The sequence below is a fragment of the Alligator mississippiensis genome, chromosome 3, assembly GCF_030867095.1.
Source record: "Alligator mississippiensis isolate rAllMis1 chromosome 3, rAllMis1, whole genome shotgun sequence".
In the NCBI taxonomy this organism is placed as follows: domain Eukaryota; kingdom Metazoa; phylum Chordata; order Crocodylia; family Alligatoridae; genus Alligator; species Alligator mississippiensis.
Genome location: NC_081826.1, coordinates 199,164,311 through 199,183,168, shown reverse-complemented (window position 1 = coordinate 199,183,168; position 18,858 = coordinate 199,164,311). Strand labels below are relative to the sequence as shown.

At 38.9% G+C, this 18,858-nt stretch overlaps 1 protein-coding gene across 2 annotated transcripts in view; it reads right to left on the bottom strand.

The window, feature by feature from the left end:
• VPS13A (vacuolar protein sorting 13 homolog A) overlaps window positions 1-18,858 on the bottom strand; it is a 177,331-nt gene that overhangs the window by 29,006 nt on the left and 129,467 nt on the right. For both annotated transcript variants that reach the window (XM_059724804.1, XM_059724803.1), the window contains exons 58-67: window positions 15,095-15,164; window positions 10,973-11,078; window positions 9,346-9,459; window positions 4,148-4,293; window positions 3,963-4,044; window positions 2,180-2,293; window positions 1,689-1,764; window positions 1,412-1,575; window positions 1,008-1,053; window positions 579-702 (exon numbers count right to left, since the gene is read on the bottom strand). In XM_059724804.1, the coding sequence (XP_059580787.1) occupies window positions 579-702; window positions 1,008-1,053; window positions 1,412-1,575; window positions 1,689-1,764; window positions 2,180-2,293; window positions 3,963-4,044; window positions 4,148-4,293; window positions 9,346-9,459; window positions 10,973-11,078; window positions 15,095-15,164 (1,042 nt within the window). The remainder of the gene's footprint in view (window positions 1-578; window positions 703-1,007; window positions 1,054-1,411; window positions 1,576-1,688; window positions 1,765-2,179; window positions 2,294-3,962; window positions 4,045-4,147; window positions 4,294-9,345; window positions 9,460-10,972; window positions 11,079-15,094; window positions 15,165-18,858) is intronic.

Sequence of the window (18,858 nt, the reverse complement as noted above, 5' to 3'; positions counted from 1 at the left end):
TCACTTTTACAAGTCAATCCATAGCTGTTGCCATAGTAGGCACTTAAGCTGAACTGTTCTGTGAAAGAGGGAGAGGTTCTTAACAAAAACTTTTTAGTTTTGGATTTTACTTTTTCTCTTCTGGTATTCTAGGTGCTGTAAAAATTAAAATTCTTACCAACTCGAAAGATGTATTTTTTCTGGGCATTAGGGGTAAGATGCAAGGTCATAGCTGTGGAAGTAGTTTTGATTATGAAACTTTAAGTAGAGCTGGTATTTCAAGCCAACTTTAAATACAACTTTAGCTTGAGTTGGCAATGGCTAAGACAGATGAGCAATCTTATTTTAGTAACGATTCAATACTGTGGTTTTAATCATCAAATGATTACACCAAACTTAGATAATGGATTGTTACCAGTATAAATAACAACGCATTTAATACAAATTATTTTTCTGCAGCATTTGCAAAGACAAACAAAAAGTTGAATGCTCCTGAAAAAGCAGAACAGTTACTATTAAAAAAATTAAGAGCATCTAACATCAGTGGACTTATACACCTCTTGTTTTATGTCCTACTCTGTTCATTCTATTTTTGATACCTTTTAATGCCCTGAAATGTGCTGCTAGCCATGTCTATGATTCCTCCAGTGGGCCTTGCTACTGCTCCCACTAAACCTTTCCCAACACCTTTGAAAAAGCCAGCTGCTCCTTCTTTCTGGGCTCCTACAAATGATTAAAAGAGAAAGATCTTTAGTAAAGATGTTTATAAAACTATTTCTTTATAGATACTGGAAAACCTAAATAATGACCATTAGTTTTTACTACTTTCACTGATTTATAAAAAAGTATGCTTTATTTTGAACCAAATGTTTACATAATTAAGATGGACATTACAAAGGTTATCATAAATCAAAACTCAATTACAAAACACCAAAATGCACTAGATGTTTCAGTTTTACAACATTTCTCAGAGAACATAAGAATTAAAAACCTATTTACAGCTAATACATAGCAAGACCTGCACTTACCTCTTATTGGTTTTGTCACTATTCCTGTTATGCCACTAACAAAGCCCTGTTGGGAGAAATAAGAGAACCCTCAAAAATATGTTCTTTATAAATAATTTTCCTGTGCTTTAAAGATGAACAACTTAAAAATGGGAGCCAAGCTAGAGGGGTTTCTAAGCCTCAAACACAAATCTAATTTCTTCATGGCTCCTATAAATCCCAGTATATTCTCAGTTTAGAATTATAATCCTAGTGTAGCAGGAACTTTGCAAAGACAAAATTAAAACAGAGAAAAGGAGCTCTCCAAATGGTTATTATTTTAGTGTGTACCTATTCTTTTACTCTTCTTCTCAATATATAGTACATTTCTTTACACAGTTACTTTGAAGTAAATTGCCTGTTTTTTCTGAAGTAATATTTCTTACAGATACTAAGCCTTTCCCTCCACGAGTGATGCCTTCTCTGAGGCCAGTAGGTTGTTTATTCATGGCTTCCCTTCTCTTCTGTTGGTAGTCTTCATCCATGGTTATTGCTGCCACTCCTTTAGCCATAGCACTAGTAATCCTGGATGCAGCACCAGCTAATCCACCTAAGAAAAAATGAAACACTTTGTAAAAATTATAAAATTTGTAAACTCATATAGTGATCTGATTGCACAGTCACCACTGAACACACACGCACAGTAGCTATATGGCAGCTTACCAACAGCTCCGCCTACTAGTGCTTTAAGTCCTAGTGCCATTCCCTCAATAAATTCTTCAGGACCCTGGATGGCTCCCTGAAAAAAACCCCCACACATTAACTGACAGGAAACTAGTTATAAAAAAAGTTTAGTAATTTCAAAAAAAGATATAAATAATTTTTGTATATAATGTAGAAGTTTAAGAAATTATGAAAAATCTTCAGATTATGAGTCTTAAAACCACACAATATATATTTTAAAATCAATAAATACAAAGAATGTCTTCTGTCAGGTAAGGAAACAAGCTTTTACATATTCTTGCATTTACATATCCTTGCTGTTATTTTCCTGACAATTACACAGATCTGAATGATTTTTTTAGAAGCAGAAGTTGTGAGCTTAAACCAATTTTTTAAATGAAAGCTACTTGAAATATCCAGATTTCAAAATATCCAAGTCATTTATCAACTGTAATGAGTTTCACTAGAAACTAAATGGAGATTTTTTTTACCTGGTATGGTTCGTAGAAGAATGCTTCTACTCCTTCAGACAAACCTCTAATGAAGCCAAATGGATTACCCAAAACATCAAGGCCAAGTATAAGAACATACATTTGTTTAATAGCCTAAAAGAGAATTAAGTAGGAAGAAAACACATCATAAACAGATGTTTTGTAGAACAGTGTTTCTCATTATTTTTAGACTTAAGCTCCCCTCCCCCCCCTTTGTAAAATGCTAGCTCTTAGTTTTCATACATTGTTCTAAATATGGAATAATACAGAGCAATTGTTTTCAAAACTCCTTAGACTAGGATGGGTCAGAATGTTTTTGATCCTATGGATTCCTATTTGAATTTTCTGGGGTTATTTTGTGAATCATGTATAGGTGTTTGCATACCTAACCATGCTAATGCTGTGCACATCTTTGTTGAGAACAACTTGTGTAGAAACTATGCTAAGACAAATAATACACATTCAAAAAATATTAGATGATTGGTTTATAGTTGGAATGCAGTAATATGCTATAAATTCACAATTATACCCGTTATTTCTTGACAGAAACAATGCCAGAAAGGAACAGATTTTCTTAAATCAGTAGTTTAACATAAAAATATTACAAGCATCTTATAATTGTTCCCCACACAAACCCCAATATAATTTAAAGATTCTGAATTAAATTTATTTTGTAAACAAAAAACCTGAACAGAAATATAAGATAGTGAAACAACTCTAAATCTGCAGCCCCCTAAAATCATATAATTATGATTAATACACATTAGTACTTGTAGACCCAGGTTATATAAAATAGACATGTCAGATATTTCCATATATATTTCTCTTGCTTTGTCACTACATGACAAAGTTAACGTAGTCTGGTTGATTTGAGAGACATATTAAGACAAGACTTACGAGGCAGGAATTAATTCATAAATGTTACCCATGAATCAACTTGATTTATAACTGGATAGAAAATGTAAGGGAACATTACTTAGTGGATTCAAATCTTCCTCTTAGAGTTTTGGAGAATAAGAAAAGATGCCAAATTCTTTGCCAGATTATTGAGTTCTTAACTGATAAACTGAAAGGGAATCCTGGAGTCTATTTTAGAAACAGGGATTTAAACTTCAGATTTGTCTCTGAAGACTGGGATAGCAAGGCTATACTAAGTGTGTGAAGTGTTGGTAGCAGATTTGCATCTGGAAGATGTAAAGACTAGCGGTACCCACCTACTAAGGAACAGCTATAATTCAAAAGTTACTGTATTTGAGATAAACTATTAAGACAGGTAATCTGTTTTGTTAACATTAAGCTTTTTTATGTTGTTATCCGCAGTCTATTCTTTACCTACCAGTACATTGAAAACTATGGTACTATTTGCTTTTCACAAAAAGAATGCAGAATTTGGTTCACGAGCAACAATTTAATGGAGTTCATATACTCCGGTTGATCTGTTTGCGTTGGTCGCTTATGCTACAAAAATTAAGCCACAGAAAATAGAACTGTAAAATAAAATGGCAAGGGAATTCAATGGCAAGTAGAGTATCTAGAATGACTCTTAAAATCATCTTTTTTAAATTGACACAATTTTAAACTGATACCTTAAAATGCAGCTACTTGCTTTTTTTGGTGGAGTGTCTTTTTTTTTTTTTTTTAAAGGACACCGACTTGGTCCCAACCAAATTGTTTAGCATACATTTGAGCATGGGACAAAAAAATATATATATATTATAAACAACTCTAGTTGGAGTACAAAACAGTGTATTTAGGGAAAGGAATACATTATTATTACACTAACCTGTTTTGAATAATGTCTTATAACTGCTGATTGTAGCTGTGTGGTCGTACAGAAGTGATAGCTGAGTTCAAAGAAAGCCAACCTAAAATAAGACCATATTACTTAGAACAAAATAATACATTTGTGTGTTTGAAATGTTGATTTAATGTATACACTTAAATTTTAGAGCTACATATCAAGCCTACTTAAAGACAACATCTTGCACATCTGTGAGTGTGGCACCAATACTCTTCAGCAGGAGATTCAAAGACTGAACTGGAATTAGTTCAGTTTGTCTTTCTTGTTTGTTGCCATCTTCTCCACCAGTGCTGAGTGAAAAACTTAAATGTAACTGGAAGAATAAAAAAGAGAATGTAGAACAACATTTGATTACTTATTACTTTAATGATGCTTTAACTAGTTTTTGTGTAAAAATGTAAAATATTTTAAAATTGAGATAGACATTTCTTAATCTTGGCTAAAATTCACTCTAATAAGAACAATTTCCCCTTGACATTAAACTGCAAGCACCCCACAGTTTAATATATTCAGCATTTTTTCCTGGAATTTGGCAAACTACCTTTGTGCTCAACAACAAATATTTTTGACAAAGAAGAGTTTAAGGACACTAAACCTGATCAAAGAAGAACTGACAGATTTCTACTCCATAAGTGAATAAAATATAAAAGATAATTCCCATTGAGGGTAAATATTCTGACAAGCAGCAAATAAAAGAATAGGAATAAATACCATGAAGGACTAATTTCACTTAACAGAAAAGTGTGGGAGTAGATCACTTTATCGACCACAATTAAGAACAGTAAGGTACCAATATAGTCAAATAAAGCACACTTAAGAAAAAACACTCTGATTCTTTAATTACATCTAATTTATACAAACTGGATGTGTATAGCAACTACAAAACAGAAACAATTACATTTAAAAAGAATAAATTGCTTTTCACAGACCCTGAACATCAAGATAGTGATGCAAGAGAGAAACTGACATTCTGATTCTCTGAAGGACACATTATACAAGATTCTCACTTGGTTCAGTACTATTTAGTAAAACACTGGAACTTAACCATGTAATCCACCCCTTTCATGCAAAAAATGGAGAAAGGCCAAGTGGGATGAGAGATGTACTAAACAGGATGATAGCCTTATACCTTGTGGAATAAGTCTGAATAACAAAATCAACCTTTCTCTTATAAATCTTGGTAGTAAGGGGAAGTCCATTTCTTCTATAAAATCAATGCCTTGAGCAAAATGAGTCTTTACACAAAAAATGAATATATAACAAACTGGTTTATGATAAGCTCCCAACAAATATGTGAATATATTATTGTTCTATGATATCTGAGCATTTATTTACTCATTTATTTTAATTCAGGCAATTAAAAAAAAACCAATTCCAACGCAAGTGTACTACATAGAAATTGCGCAAGGTTGACTTTATTAATAATATAAATCAATTCTCCTAACTCAATCACCTGGACTATTAATATAATGATAATATATGTCAATACAACAGTCAGTTACATTCACTAACATTTAAAGAAGCTGGACAAAAATTCTGGCCTACTTGCTGGTGATTTTTTGTGTTATGCACAGGTCAGGAATGGAATCCATACTTCTAAATATGTATCCAATTTTTATCTCTTTTTTAATAGTTTAATTTGAAGCTACAGATACATCTACAGGATGTCCCATATTTTATCATATCACATTTTTAGGGTGGGAGGTGGGGAGAGTATTTTGCTACACAAAATTTAAGCATTAAAATCCAAAAAGGTAACAGCTTTTCATTCTGCAAAGTACATTTCCTTTTACTGGGATAAACAACAGACAAAGCAGTGGATTCCAAGGGGTTTTACCACCTACCACAACCGTTACAATTCTTGGTCACTTCTTCCCAAGATATTTGGACCTCTGGGTACAGCCACTCCACATGGAAAAAAAGGAGCCTCTTTTTCCAGCCTCTCTAACATGATCCATCATCATTAGAAAATGTGAGGGATCTTATTTGAAAATATGCATCATCTATGGAGTATTTTATAAAAGTTTTCTGTGTAAAACACCTATGGAAGATACATTATTCTGTTCCCATATTTTTCTGTATTGTTCCAGGTCAATTTCTTTCCTTGGGTCTCTTTCATTTGCTTAGTCTTCCTATTCGTTCCTTTCCCTATTATAATGACATATATTATAGAGATTAAACCTTTTTCTCTTGCGTTCACATGTGTCAACTGTCCAAAAAAGGTAAGTGATTTAAGTGAGAGCTTTTTTAAAAATAATTTTATTACGGTATTTCTAATGTGAAGATCTGGGGGAAAAGGTACTATTATTCCATGAGGGTTATCAAAATTTCTTGATAAGATCTCATATCCTCCCCACCCCAAAGAGTTGGCTTAATTGTATATTACTTTCCCTGACCCATACAAAGTGTCCTTGATGAACTCTAAGAATGAATTCTTTCTTCTTAACACAGGTGGTTAAAATATGGAGGGGTTAGTGAAAAGTAAACTTTTGTAATTCATGTACAAGGGTTTTTTTTCAAATGGTGATTTCAAAAACATCAAGTTCACAGAGACCAGACAATAGAGGGTGACAGAAACACTTTTCTACCTCCAAGGCTGAAAAGGCTATCAAATATACTAAGCTAGAACTGTATACCAAACTGCACTGTTCCTGAACTGTCTCAGGCTAGACACCTAGTAGATTCCTCCACTCCAAAGGAATCCATAATACAGAACTGTTGTCTCAGGGCCCTAGCATTCTTATGAAGAGAAAAAAATATTGTAACTGCAAACAATAACAGATTCTATTTTCATGTCATGATCTGGACCATCACCTACTGATTTTGGATCCTTGTTCTGGGTCTGTAAGGCACTGAGATCCTATTGTCCAAATTCCAAATCATCTACGTGACCTTGGTGAATTTATTATGAACCCCATTGATATGATCACTTCAACAGTGACAGTGATTGCTTTCTTGATATCTTTTAGAATATGTCTTTGATGAACAAATAAATCATACTAGTAAAAAAAAAAAAAAAAAAAAAAGTAGGGGTGCACCAATAAAGAAATTTTGGACCGATACCGATGGCTGATTATTAATGAGCCATATAGGCTGAAATGGAAACAATTGCCAATATGCATCCCAGCAGCTTGGAAAGCAGTGTCAGGCTAGCAAGTTTATGGGGGAAAAGGGGTGGGGGGAGAGAAGGGGTGTGTGTGGGGGGGGTGCAGATCGAGGCCTCTGCAGTGAGGGAGGGAGTGGGGCTGAGGCAGACAGGTGCTGCCCAGCCAGGGTAGGGTGGGGCATGGGAGGGAGCTGCGAGTGCCTCGCCTGGAGGTGCGGGGGGGGGGGGGGAAGGGGGGAGGGTGGCTCCCACCACACAGAGGGACAATTTCCCTTTGGATCTGTGCATGAGGTGATGGTGGGCTGCTGCTGTGAACTGGGGCTAGGAGCAGCACCGGGCTTTTCCTTGTGTGGGGGGCTGGGCTGGGGCTGCTTTTGGGGTGGGAGACAGTGACACTGGGAGGGGGTGCTATGGGATGGGCTGTGGCCACTGCAGAATTCGCTGTAGCCCCCCCCCCCGGTGCTGCCACCACCCAAGTGCAGCCCAGGCCCAGCCCTCCAGCCAGAAAGAGCTCAGTGCCGCTCCTGGTCTCAGCTCGCAGCCTGCCCTCCCCCCATGCATAGATCTGAGGGGAATGTGCCCTTCTGTGCCTCCCCTGGGGTGCACCAGCAGTGGGAGCCACCACCCCCTGCACCTGGACAAGTCACTTGCATCTCTGTTCTATGGCCTGCCACGCCTTGGCTGGGCAGTGTCTGCCCCTGCCCTAGCCCCACTACCTCCTTCACTACGGGGGCCTCGCTCTGCACCCTCTGATGCCCATTCCCTCCCCCCACCCCCTTTCCCCACAGACTTACCAGCTGGATGCTACTCTCCAAGCTGCCGAGCTACACGCATGCATCTAGCATTTATCAGCAACATTATCGGCCACATCAGACAAAAGCCAATTATGTCAATTTTACTTTTATCAGTGCTAATAGGATATGAAACGATCTATTGGTACACTTCTTAAAAAAATAGCATACCATCAGCATGGGTGGGCAGGTCATGACTACTGCTGAATCTTTACCTACCAATGGACTTAGTAGCAAGACTTGAAATTGGTAGTGGTATTTCCCTGTGATAAGTATGAGAAGCTATAGATGGTTGGAAAGCATCTCATTGTTAGTGTAGGTTTCTACAATGTACAAAGTATATATGCCTTCTTTCCAAAAAGCAACTAGGTATTTCGCTCAAAACTGAAGATACTGACAGGATAGGTACAGAAATCAAGGCTTGCAAAACTCACACTGGAAATGCTTATAAAAACTGGAAAAACCCCAAATTGAGGGAGGAGTGTACAGTTGTGGTTGGGAACTATAAAAGGTTCTGAATCTATAATAGTTAGAAATTTGCAGCCACCCAAAATGGCAGACTGAACATATGTTCTGAAAGTCTTTAAAAAAACCTTTATGGCCTTTACTGCTTGTTGATGTGGGACTTAAGCTCCTTTGGTTTCTGGTACTATTGAGTTCAAGTTCCTAAGAACTAGTTATGCTGAACTTTCTTGAATCTAATTATGAAGATGCAGGCTACTTTATGAAGTGATTTTCTTTCACCTTTAGTTCCACAAACAGGTTCTCTTTGGTAACTTAAATGTCCTTGTTATTACCTTATACCTTCTTCTTAGCACTGGATTCTTAAGCTGGAATACGTTGCAACATCAAAGGGAAAGCCAGGTTTACACTTTCAGTGTCCTTGAGTTCCTGGTATTTTTTTCTTTTCTCCCCCACCCACTAGTTGGGTGAGAGGTCTTCTTCACAAGTGCAACCTCTCTTAGATATACAGATCAACACTACACAAGTGTTAAAAATTCTGTGTGCATGAATCCCTTGTCCAGCAATATAGCAAGTGTCTGCATAAACTCTATGAGACAGGGTTTGGGAAGTAAGTGGAAAAAATGTACCCGAGAAATTTAACCTTGTGAATTCTCAGAAAAATGGGAACAATTGAAGATGTGAGGAAGGATGTTAATATATTTTAAAGAACAAACAAGCAAAAAAACCTGTGGGTGTAACGGTTTTTATGACCAACTTCAAGCCACTGACTTATTGCAAGGGAGAAGCATGCAGATTTTTATAACCAAACTTTGTGACACAATTAAATCTCCCCTCACCACCAAGGGGTATAACTCCTTGTGCTTATTTATAAGACTGACAAGTTCAATAACTTCAGCACTGCTCTCTGCGTTATATATTTTTTCTACTTCAAAGGGAAATGTTTTCCTTTTTTAATTAAAATATTTTAATTAGATATCGTACTCATTCTGTGACATTTACATACCTTGATTGGAGAGATATGAAAGTATTCATACAAGCTGATTTGTGATGTATCCATTGATGACACACTCATCAATTCTTCATGGAGAGATTCTACATCCTTTTTGAAAAGTGTAACCTGGAAAAGTATTTTGAACAATATGTTTTATAATTCAATAGGTTAGAGAGTCAAATTCTGAAATACAACAATTTTCAGGAAGTTGCAAGAGCCAATTGATAGAAATACTGGAATCTGGGAGTCATGGTGAACTGCAAACTCAACATGAGTCAGCAAACATAATACTGTCACCAAATAAAATCTAATTCAGCCTTTGATTATATTAACAGAAACACGGAATGCAAAACACAGGAGGTGACAATACCACTCTACTCAATGCTGGTGAAGACTAGAATGTTCTGTACAGCTTTGGGCACTGCATTTTAAAGGATATTGAACCAGGAGAGATCAAGAGGTGAGCAACAAAGATGTTAAAGGCGTTGGAATTCAAACTATATGAGGAAATGTTGAAAAAACTGAGTATGTTTAGTTTAGAGAAAAATAATTAGTGACATTCAATTTTTTTTTAAGACTTATGAAGATACAATGTTCCCTCCTTGCAACAGAAAGCAGGACATATGGATTTAAATTGCATCAAAACAGGTTTAGATCACGTCTCAGAGAAACTCTAACTGTAAAAAAAGCACGACAATGGAACAAACTGCCTAGGAAAATTAGAAAACCTCTCTCGTTAGAGATTTTCAAGAAGCTGGACAGGCATCAATACAGGTTTAGAAACAGAGGAGTCTGCCTCTATGCAGGGGCCTCAACTAAGGTCTTGCCAACCTTACAATTCTGTGAGTGTTTTCTAAAATTCATACTTATTCCTACTGGATGCGTTCCTAGATAGAGTGACTGATGCAGATGAAGTGTTCCTGCGACAGATGGGCAGATTATTAAGGCATGGGAGGCACCCCGCGGAGGCTCCAGAGGTCTTTCAACAAAACTAGTGATGCTGTGATCCTATTCATAACATGCTTGACTAGGAGGTTAGGAGATGGGCATTCTATTACTGCCTCTTCCTCTGCTCTGTTTGACCTTCGGCATGTCATCTCAGTGCTGCAGGCCTCCATTTTTTTCAATTATAAAAGGAAAACAACACTTTCTCTCTACTGTTAAGCTCTGAAATCTACAGACTGTGTACTTGCTGAATATGCAACAAGACTGCAAATGTGTAAGCTGAAAATTCTAGCAGCCATCTCATGCAGATTCTAAGTCAATAAAACAGCAATAACAGCTAGTATTAAAACCCAACCAACCTAAAAATGTGAGTCTTCCAACTCCAGTAAACATACAAAAGTTCTAGTTCAATGCCAGTTTTATTCTTTATTCTTAAGCCTGGACACCTCTTGGTATATACATCATGACAATGTGTAAGGATAGTAAAAGAAGTCTGGTGCCACCTATTGTGCGCATGGAACAGTAAGCAGCTATTGAACAATTTAGCAGACTGGGGCACACTGCTTAATTCATGCCTGAAGCAGTGTTGCCACCTGCTCCTGCCCACATCAACAGAAGATCAATTTTTTTCACATCTGTGTAACACTTGAAATTAAAAATACATTCTTGCTTGTTATGACTAAACGTTTTCTACCTCTTCATCTTTGGGCATATCCGCCTGTGTAAAGAGATCAAGCAATGCAAATAGGAACCCAAGGTCTAATCTGAGATCCATTTCTTGAATCAGTACCTTAAAGTACCTGTATAGGACAACAGAAAACAATAATGAAACAGTAGCAATTTTTTTGGAAGAACAAAGTTCCTGAGGAAGAATCAGCTGTAATGTAGTTATATAATACTTTATAGTTACCACCACGATTCATTTAAAGATGTTTATTCTGAAGCCTTAACAAGCTTCCATTTGCTACTTGTTTTAACCAAAATATTTTTGTCATAGTCCACTTAACACCATAGGAAGTCTTTATGAAAATGTGTTTTTTTTTTAAATTTGAAGATGGCAAAATTCTTGCTCTAATGCAGTTTTAAGTGCACAGGTATACAGCATGCATATCAGTTAAAGCTGATGGTACAGGCTAACTAGAAGTTTACTTTGTAGTAAAATGTTTTTACCATGTTGTAAAAGTTGAGCAACACTTGATACAAAGCCCTACACTGGATGTGGACAAACAACAAAACTGCAGTGAGTTAAGGTAGCTGTTGAGTAGTAGATGCATGGTACTTGTGCCTATAATTAGTTCATGGTTAGTAAGAGGTAAACTGGAGCAATTCTAACCCCACTGAACTCAGGGTCAAACTGCCCTGGTTTCACTTACTCGGGTTGGATAGGGAAGAGTGGACACATCTGGGCAACTACTGCATGTCAGCTGCTCTATGGTAAGTTCTTGCCTCCTTTTATTTCACTGCAGGTTTGCATGTCCATATAGTGGTGGGATAGCTTGCATGACTGGAGTATTGTCATGGATGAGTATAATCCATGACAATATTCAGGAAGGACAGGTAGGGGAGAAGAGTAGCAGCAGCTCTGTATGCAAGACAGCTGTATGATTGCTCAGAGGTACAGTATAAAACTGGAGATATGCCTGTTCAAAGTCTCTGGATTAGGGTCAGAGAGGACAGCAACGAGGGTGATTTTGTGGTGAGTGTCTGTAAGCACCAGACCAGGACAATGAGGTGGGTGAGGCTTTCTTCAAACAGCTATCAGAAGTTTCTGCATCACAGGCCCTTGTTTTCATGGGAGACTTGAAGTCACCCAGACATCTGTTGGGAGGGCAATACACACAATCTATGAAGTTCTTGGAGAGTGTTGGGGACAACGTCCTGGTGTAAGTGAAGAAGCCAACTAAGTGCTGTGCACTTCTTGATCTGCTGCTCACAAACAGGGAAGACTTGGTGGGGAACATAGAAGTGAATAGTAACTTGGATAGCAGTGATCACAAGATAACCAAGTTCAGGATTCTAAGGAAAGGAATGATGGAGAGCAGCCAAATAAGGACCCTGGACTTAAGAAAAGCAGACTTCTATTCACTCATAGAGCTCATGGGCAGGATCCCTTGGGAGGTCAGTCTGAAGACGAAAAGAATCCAGGAGAGCTGGCTGTACTTTAAAGAAACTTTACTGAGGGTGCAAGGAAGAACCACCTGATGTGCAGGAAGACTAGCAAGTACAGCAGAAGACCAACTTAACTTAGCAGGAAACTCTTCAATGAACTCTTCAATACAAAAAGAAAGCTTACAAGGAGTAGAAATTTGGACAACTGACTAGGGAGGAATATAATAAGTGTAGTGATCAGGCATGCAGGAATGAAATCAGGAAGGCCAAAGCACATTGGAGTTGTAGCTAGTAAGGGACATAAAGGTTAATAAGAAAGTTTTCTACAAGTATGCCAGTAACAACAGGAAGGTCAAGGAACATATGGGTCCCTTGCTGAATGGGGGAGGCAACTTAGTGACAGATGAGGCAGAAAAGGCTGAAGTACTCAATACCTTTTTTACCCTAGTCTTCACAGGCAAGGTCAGCCACCAGATTACTGTACCTGGCAGCACAGATTGGAGAGAAGGTGAGCAGGCAACAGAGATAAATAGGCTAGGGACTATTTAGAAAAGCTTGTCATGTACAAGTCCATGGGGCCAGAAGCAATGCACCCAAGGGTGCTGAGGGAGTTGGATGACATGACTGCAGAGCCACTGGCCATTATTTTTGAAAACTTGTGGTGGTCAGAAGAGGTCCTGGGTGACTAGAAAAGAGCAAATATTGGGTCCATCTTAAAGAAAGGGAAGAAGGTGGATCCAGGGACTGGTCAACCTCACCTCAGTCCCTGGAAAAAATCATGAAGCATATCCTCAAGGAATCCATTTCAAAGCACTTGGAGAAGGTGGTGATTTGGAACAGTTAGCACAGACTCACCAAAGGCAAGTCATGCCTGACCAACCTGATTGCCTTCTATGATGAGATGACTGGCTATATGGATGTAGGGAGCAGCGGATATGATTCACCTTGATTTTAGCAAGGCTTTTGATATGGTCTCCCACAATATTCTTGCAAGTAAGCTAAGGAAGTATGGGTTCGATGAAAAGACTGTAAGGTGGATGAAAACTGGATGGATCATCAGGCTCAAGGGGTAGTAATCAATGGGTCGCTGTCTAGTTGGCAGCCAGTATCAAGTGGAGAGCCCCATGGCTCAGTCCTGGGGCCAGTTTTGTTCAATATCTTCATCAATGGTCTGGAAGATGGGATGAAGTACACCCTCAGCAAGTCAGTGGATAACACCAAGCTGGGGGAGTAGTAGATGCACTGGAGGGTAGGGCTAGGATTCAGAGACCTAGACTAATTGGAGGATCAGACCAAAAGAAATCTCATGAAGTTTAACAAGGACAAGTGCAAAGCCCTGCACTTAGGATGGAGCCATCCCACTCACTGGTACAGACAGGGAGCTGACTGGATAAGCAGCATCTCTGCAGAAAAGGACCTGGGGCTTACAGTGGACAAGAAGCTGAATATGAGCCACCAGCATGTTCTTGTTGTGAAGAAGGATAATGGCATACTGGGCTGCATTAGTAGGAGCATTGCCAGCAGATCAAAGAAAGTGCTTATTCCCCTCTATTCAGAGAAGACTGAGGGGGAATTTAATAACAGCCTTCAACTACCTGATGGGCAGTTCCAAAGAGGACAGAGCTATCTTGTTCTCAGTGGTGGAAGATGACAGAATGAGGAGAAATGGTTTCAAGTTGCAAAAGAGGACGTTTAGGTTAGATATTAGGAAAAACTTTCATGAGGAAGGTAGTGAAGCACTGGAACAGGCTACCCAGAGAGCTTGTGGAGTCTCCATACTTAAAGGGTTTTAAAAACCCAGCTAGGCAAAGCTTTGGATGGGATGATATAGTTGCGGATGGTTCTCCTTTGAGCGAGGGTTTGGACTAGATAGCCTCCTGAGGTCCCTTCCAACACTCATTTTCTATGATTCTATGATTTGGCACATGGCTCTGGAGTTAGCATGTGGTCGTCAGACATGGCATGCAGAACCTTAGGCCATGTTCCAGGTTGGACCTGGTGGACCAAGTCTGGCTACATACCAATCTTATGTGCCAGCCTGATCCAGCATGCAGTTGGAGAGAAGAGCTCGCATGGGCCCAAAAATGAAGTGGAAGGGAACAGGAGGAGGGGGAAGTGGTAGTATCAATTGCTATGGTTCCCAGAGCAGCAATTAATGCTGCCACTGCACCTCACCAGTCAAATTTCTGGACCTGTGGGGATCCCTTTTGCTCACATACAATACACACTCTAATTTTCCTCAGTTGGTTTTGGGGAAAAAAGATGTGAGAATATGTGAGAAAATATGGTATCCTGATGAGGCCAGTAAGGTGGAAATCACACCTTATTTACAAGAACTTATATATAGAACTACTTATAGCCTAGAACTAAGTCTTGCTACTGCCCTTGCAAGAATCTGGGGATCTAACTTTGCATAACAGAGCAAGCCTTCTTGGGAACACAGAGTGTGTCTTGGAAATGTGGCATCTGAGGTGACACCAGGAAGTTCCTTCTGCCTGCTGCCTCACTCAAATTATCTCCTAGGATGCCACATTTCCAGGAAGACTTGCAGTCATGACTGGAAAAATCTTTTCTTCTACATTCTGCCTTCCAAAAAACAAGGCATGCGTGTTACTTGGGGACATGTATGTGAGAAAATAAGGTATACCACTCTGAGATTATCTACCTCAACTGAGCAAGGAAAAGATGAAATGTGTAATATACTTACTTAATATGTGATATCTGAGAATGGCCTGCAGTCCTCATGACAATACTGATATCAGTAAATGGCTTTGGTGCTATGAAGATGTACAAAAAGAAGTCAGTATAGGCTTTATGTGAAATACATTTCTAAATCTGTCTACATTTAGAAGTGCTATAGATGCTTGTGATTATTTGCAGGATTTGAATCCTAGACATATAGGATTCTATAATGGAAGGACTGGGCAAACAGATGGTCTCAGAAAAGGAGAGAGGGATGGACAGGAAGAGAAAGAGCAGCAAATGGAACTCTAGCTCATTCACCCATAAAAATGTAACTAACTAGACATATCTATCTTAATATAGGCAACCCCCACTTAGTGCTCTTAATAGGTTCTGGGAAAACCAAGCGCTAAGCGAAACAGCGTTAAGTGAAACCAATTTTCCCATAGGAATGAGTGTAAATAAATAATTCATTCCCAAAGCTCCCCACTCATGCTATAAAATCACTGAAATCCCAAACAGTACTATAAAAATCAATGAATTCAGACATATAAATGCATGTAAAACTTTAACACTTTGAACTTTGAAATAATGTATAAAATTAGAAAATAAAGTACTGAACTGTATGCACAGATGCACTTTCACTTTTTGCTCTTTTCGCTTCCTTTAGCACTCAGAATCAGAGCTGTCAGAGTCAGTTTCAGGGGATTTTGAAGTGCTTGACAGAGGGTTTTTTTTTTTTTTTTTTTTTTTGAGGGGTGGCTGCAGAGGTTGAAACAGGAGTTGTGCACTTTCTGAAGAAAGAATCCATTGATAGCTGCACTTCAGGCTTCTTCTTTTCATTGTAAAACAGCCTGCAAGCATTGCCTTGACTGTTAACTCCTCCTGCAACTGCAGAACTGCGCTGCATGTCAGGGTCATTCTCATCAAAGTAGGAAAGAAAAGCTTCAACATGTTGAAAAGCTTCAGCCGTGCTTTTGCTGGTTAAAGCCCTTGGTGGGTGAACATTTTCCTCCTCTTCATGGCTTCTCTGCTGCTCTATTTGAATGAGGTCCTCATTGCTCAATTCCTCCCTATTGGAATCGACCAACTCCTGCCCAGGATGAAGTTGCCTCCAAAACAATGAATGGTGTCTGGCGAAGCTTTGGGCAGACTGTCCAGGATTCCCAAGAGTTTGAGGAATATCCTTGGACACCTTGAAACCTGGGGGAATTTATTCTCCTCCCTGGAAATGTAGGTCCTAGAAGGCATCTTCTTCCAGAAGAGGCCTGTCTCATCAGCGTGGAAGACTTGTTGAGGTGTATAACCCCCTCCTCAATAATTTCCACAAGCTCATTTCTATAAGTAGAAGCTGCTTGGGTGTCAGCACTAGCAGCTTCCCCCTGACTAGAAACATTATGCAAGTTGCTGCGCCTCTTAAATCTTTTGAACCACCCCTTAACTTGCAAAAAAAGGCTCAGAAGCAGATCACTCAGGCAAATTTTTCTGTAAATCATCCTACAGACTCTTAGCCTTCTTCTGAATAGCAGCACACTCAAAGGCATACAGCATAGAGTTGTATCCTCAATCCACACACTTAACAGCCTTTCCACTTCTAACATAATTGGAGCCCTACTTCTACCGAGTTTCAAAGCATTCAAAGGAGTTACACTTCTACCACATTCTTTTATTTTGTCTTTATTTTTCAGTATGGTCCTAACAGTTGACCCAGCCAAATTCAACACTCTACAGACTTCATTCTGGCATTCCCCTCCTTCATTTCACTTCAGGACATCCAATTTAAGCTCCAACATTACACTTTTGTGCTGCTTTTTCTCAGCACTTTCACTCTCGGAGTCAGCTGCACATTTCTGACTCATGGTGCAACTCAAAAAACGAAGCACATGATTTTGTGACACTCACAAAGATCATGAAACAGCACAGAGCACGAAAGTTTTTGATGAAGCAAGATAGCGATGAGGCTGTGCGATGCCGATGCTCCCTGCCCAATACTCGTGAGCGATATAGTAAAACCCATGAGCGCTAAGTGAAACTGAGTATCAAAGTGAAACGAGCACTATTGTGAAATAGCACTAAGTGGGGGTTGCCTGTATATTGTCTTACTTTAGCTATGATCAGCATTAGGAGCAAAAATATTAATCTGGCATTTCACTTTAAAGTTCCATTAAAAATAAACATGAAAGCTACACGTTCTATAAATAACCAATGTACAACTCTTAGGTTTATCCTGAAGTTTGATACTACCAGCAGTAGATAACAGTTTGACTTCATGGTAATTTCTGTAGGTCTGCTCATAACTAAACAGCCAGTACATGTGCCACTATGAAACCTGGCATTACCATTTCAAACTGGTACTTTTTTTGTAGTGTTTAGGCTATACTTTCAGCATTACAGATCACTTACACACCTTGTAACTCACATTGTGTATTGGTACAAATATAGCATTTGTATAAATTTAATATTTGTTACATTCCTCACTCTACGAGGTAGCAAGAAGGAGAAAACTTTCCTTGTGAGCACTATAGAAGCCCATTATGGTTACTTGGACCATCTCTGAAGCAGTTGGCGCTGGCCACTGTATATCTCTACTGGACTCGATGGACCACTTCTCCAATTCCTTACAACCGTGCTCATTACATCCTTTTGTTTATTTAGACACTCCATTGACAGAGCTGTAAAAGGTGAACTAAAAGGACACACACACACACACACACACACACACACACACACACACAAAATGACAGCTTGGAAATCTGTCTCTACTGAAGCTCCCTATCAGGCTTACTCTGCTGTTATATAACATTTGAACGTAATATTTAGATCTTCTGACACCTTCAAAGGAGGGCTCTATGAAAACTATGTACCCAATATGCTTGATAGGGAAGACATTAATTAAAATTAATACTTTCTTTGCCAGCTACTGGCATCCTCTCCTGGAGAAGTCCTGCAATTTGTTACCTTCCTCCTTTTCCCTGTTTTGGGGGTGTATTTGGAAACTTCTACTTGCTCTTCATGGGGCAAGATGACTATCATCCTGACCTAGAGTCTCAGCTCTGTTTATACTTCCGCTGGGGTCCCGTTGTGGGTCTTAACCCTAGAATAATCCCCTTCTCACCATTAGTTGTTTTCCCAAAAATGCTCAGGAATAATTCATCAGGATTTTCTTTGCTGGCCCCTTGGGGGAGGTTTGTTATTTTATAGTCTTGTCTGACTAAACCTTACGATTAGGCAGTGTAAACAAAGCAAAAGTCACACTGTGGAGCTGTAAATGCTACCTCAAACGGAGACCACCATTTAAACCTAACTGCTTTGGTAGGATAGGTAAGGTCTGAGCCAAGACTACTCTGCCAGATCCTGTTGTTAAAACCATCAGACCAAATGCCCAGAAAAGGAAGAAGTTAGACAAGTCACTACCTCACCAAAATGAATCAAGTATAAAATTGTAATATGAAATGGCATGAAAAAAATAGGCAATTTATTCAACCAAAGTAGCTGAGAGTCTGGTGGCCCAAGGTAAAGGAATGGGGCTTAGTCCTGGAACCCCTATGTCCAATCAGACTACCTATGAATTCCATGGGTGGGGGCATTAACCCATTAAAGATAAACGAAGAGAAGCTTTGCAACGGAAATACTACCACCAGGCCCCAAATGAATAATGTTCATTTAAATAAAATGCCTCCTCCTTTATAAAATGGCTCCTCCTTTTCTACCAAGAGAACAGTGTGTCAAGGCTGAACTTGCATCTGGTGCACACAGGTGCAACTTAAATTAAAAAGTGATGTAAGTTTA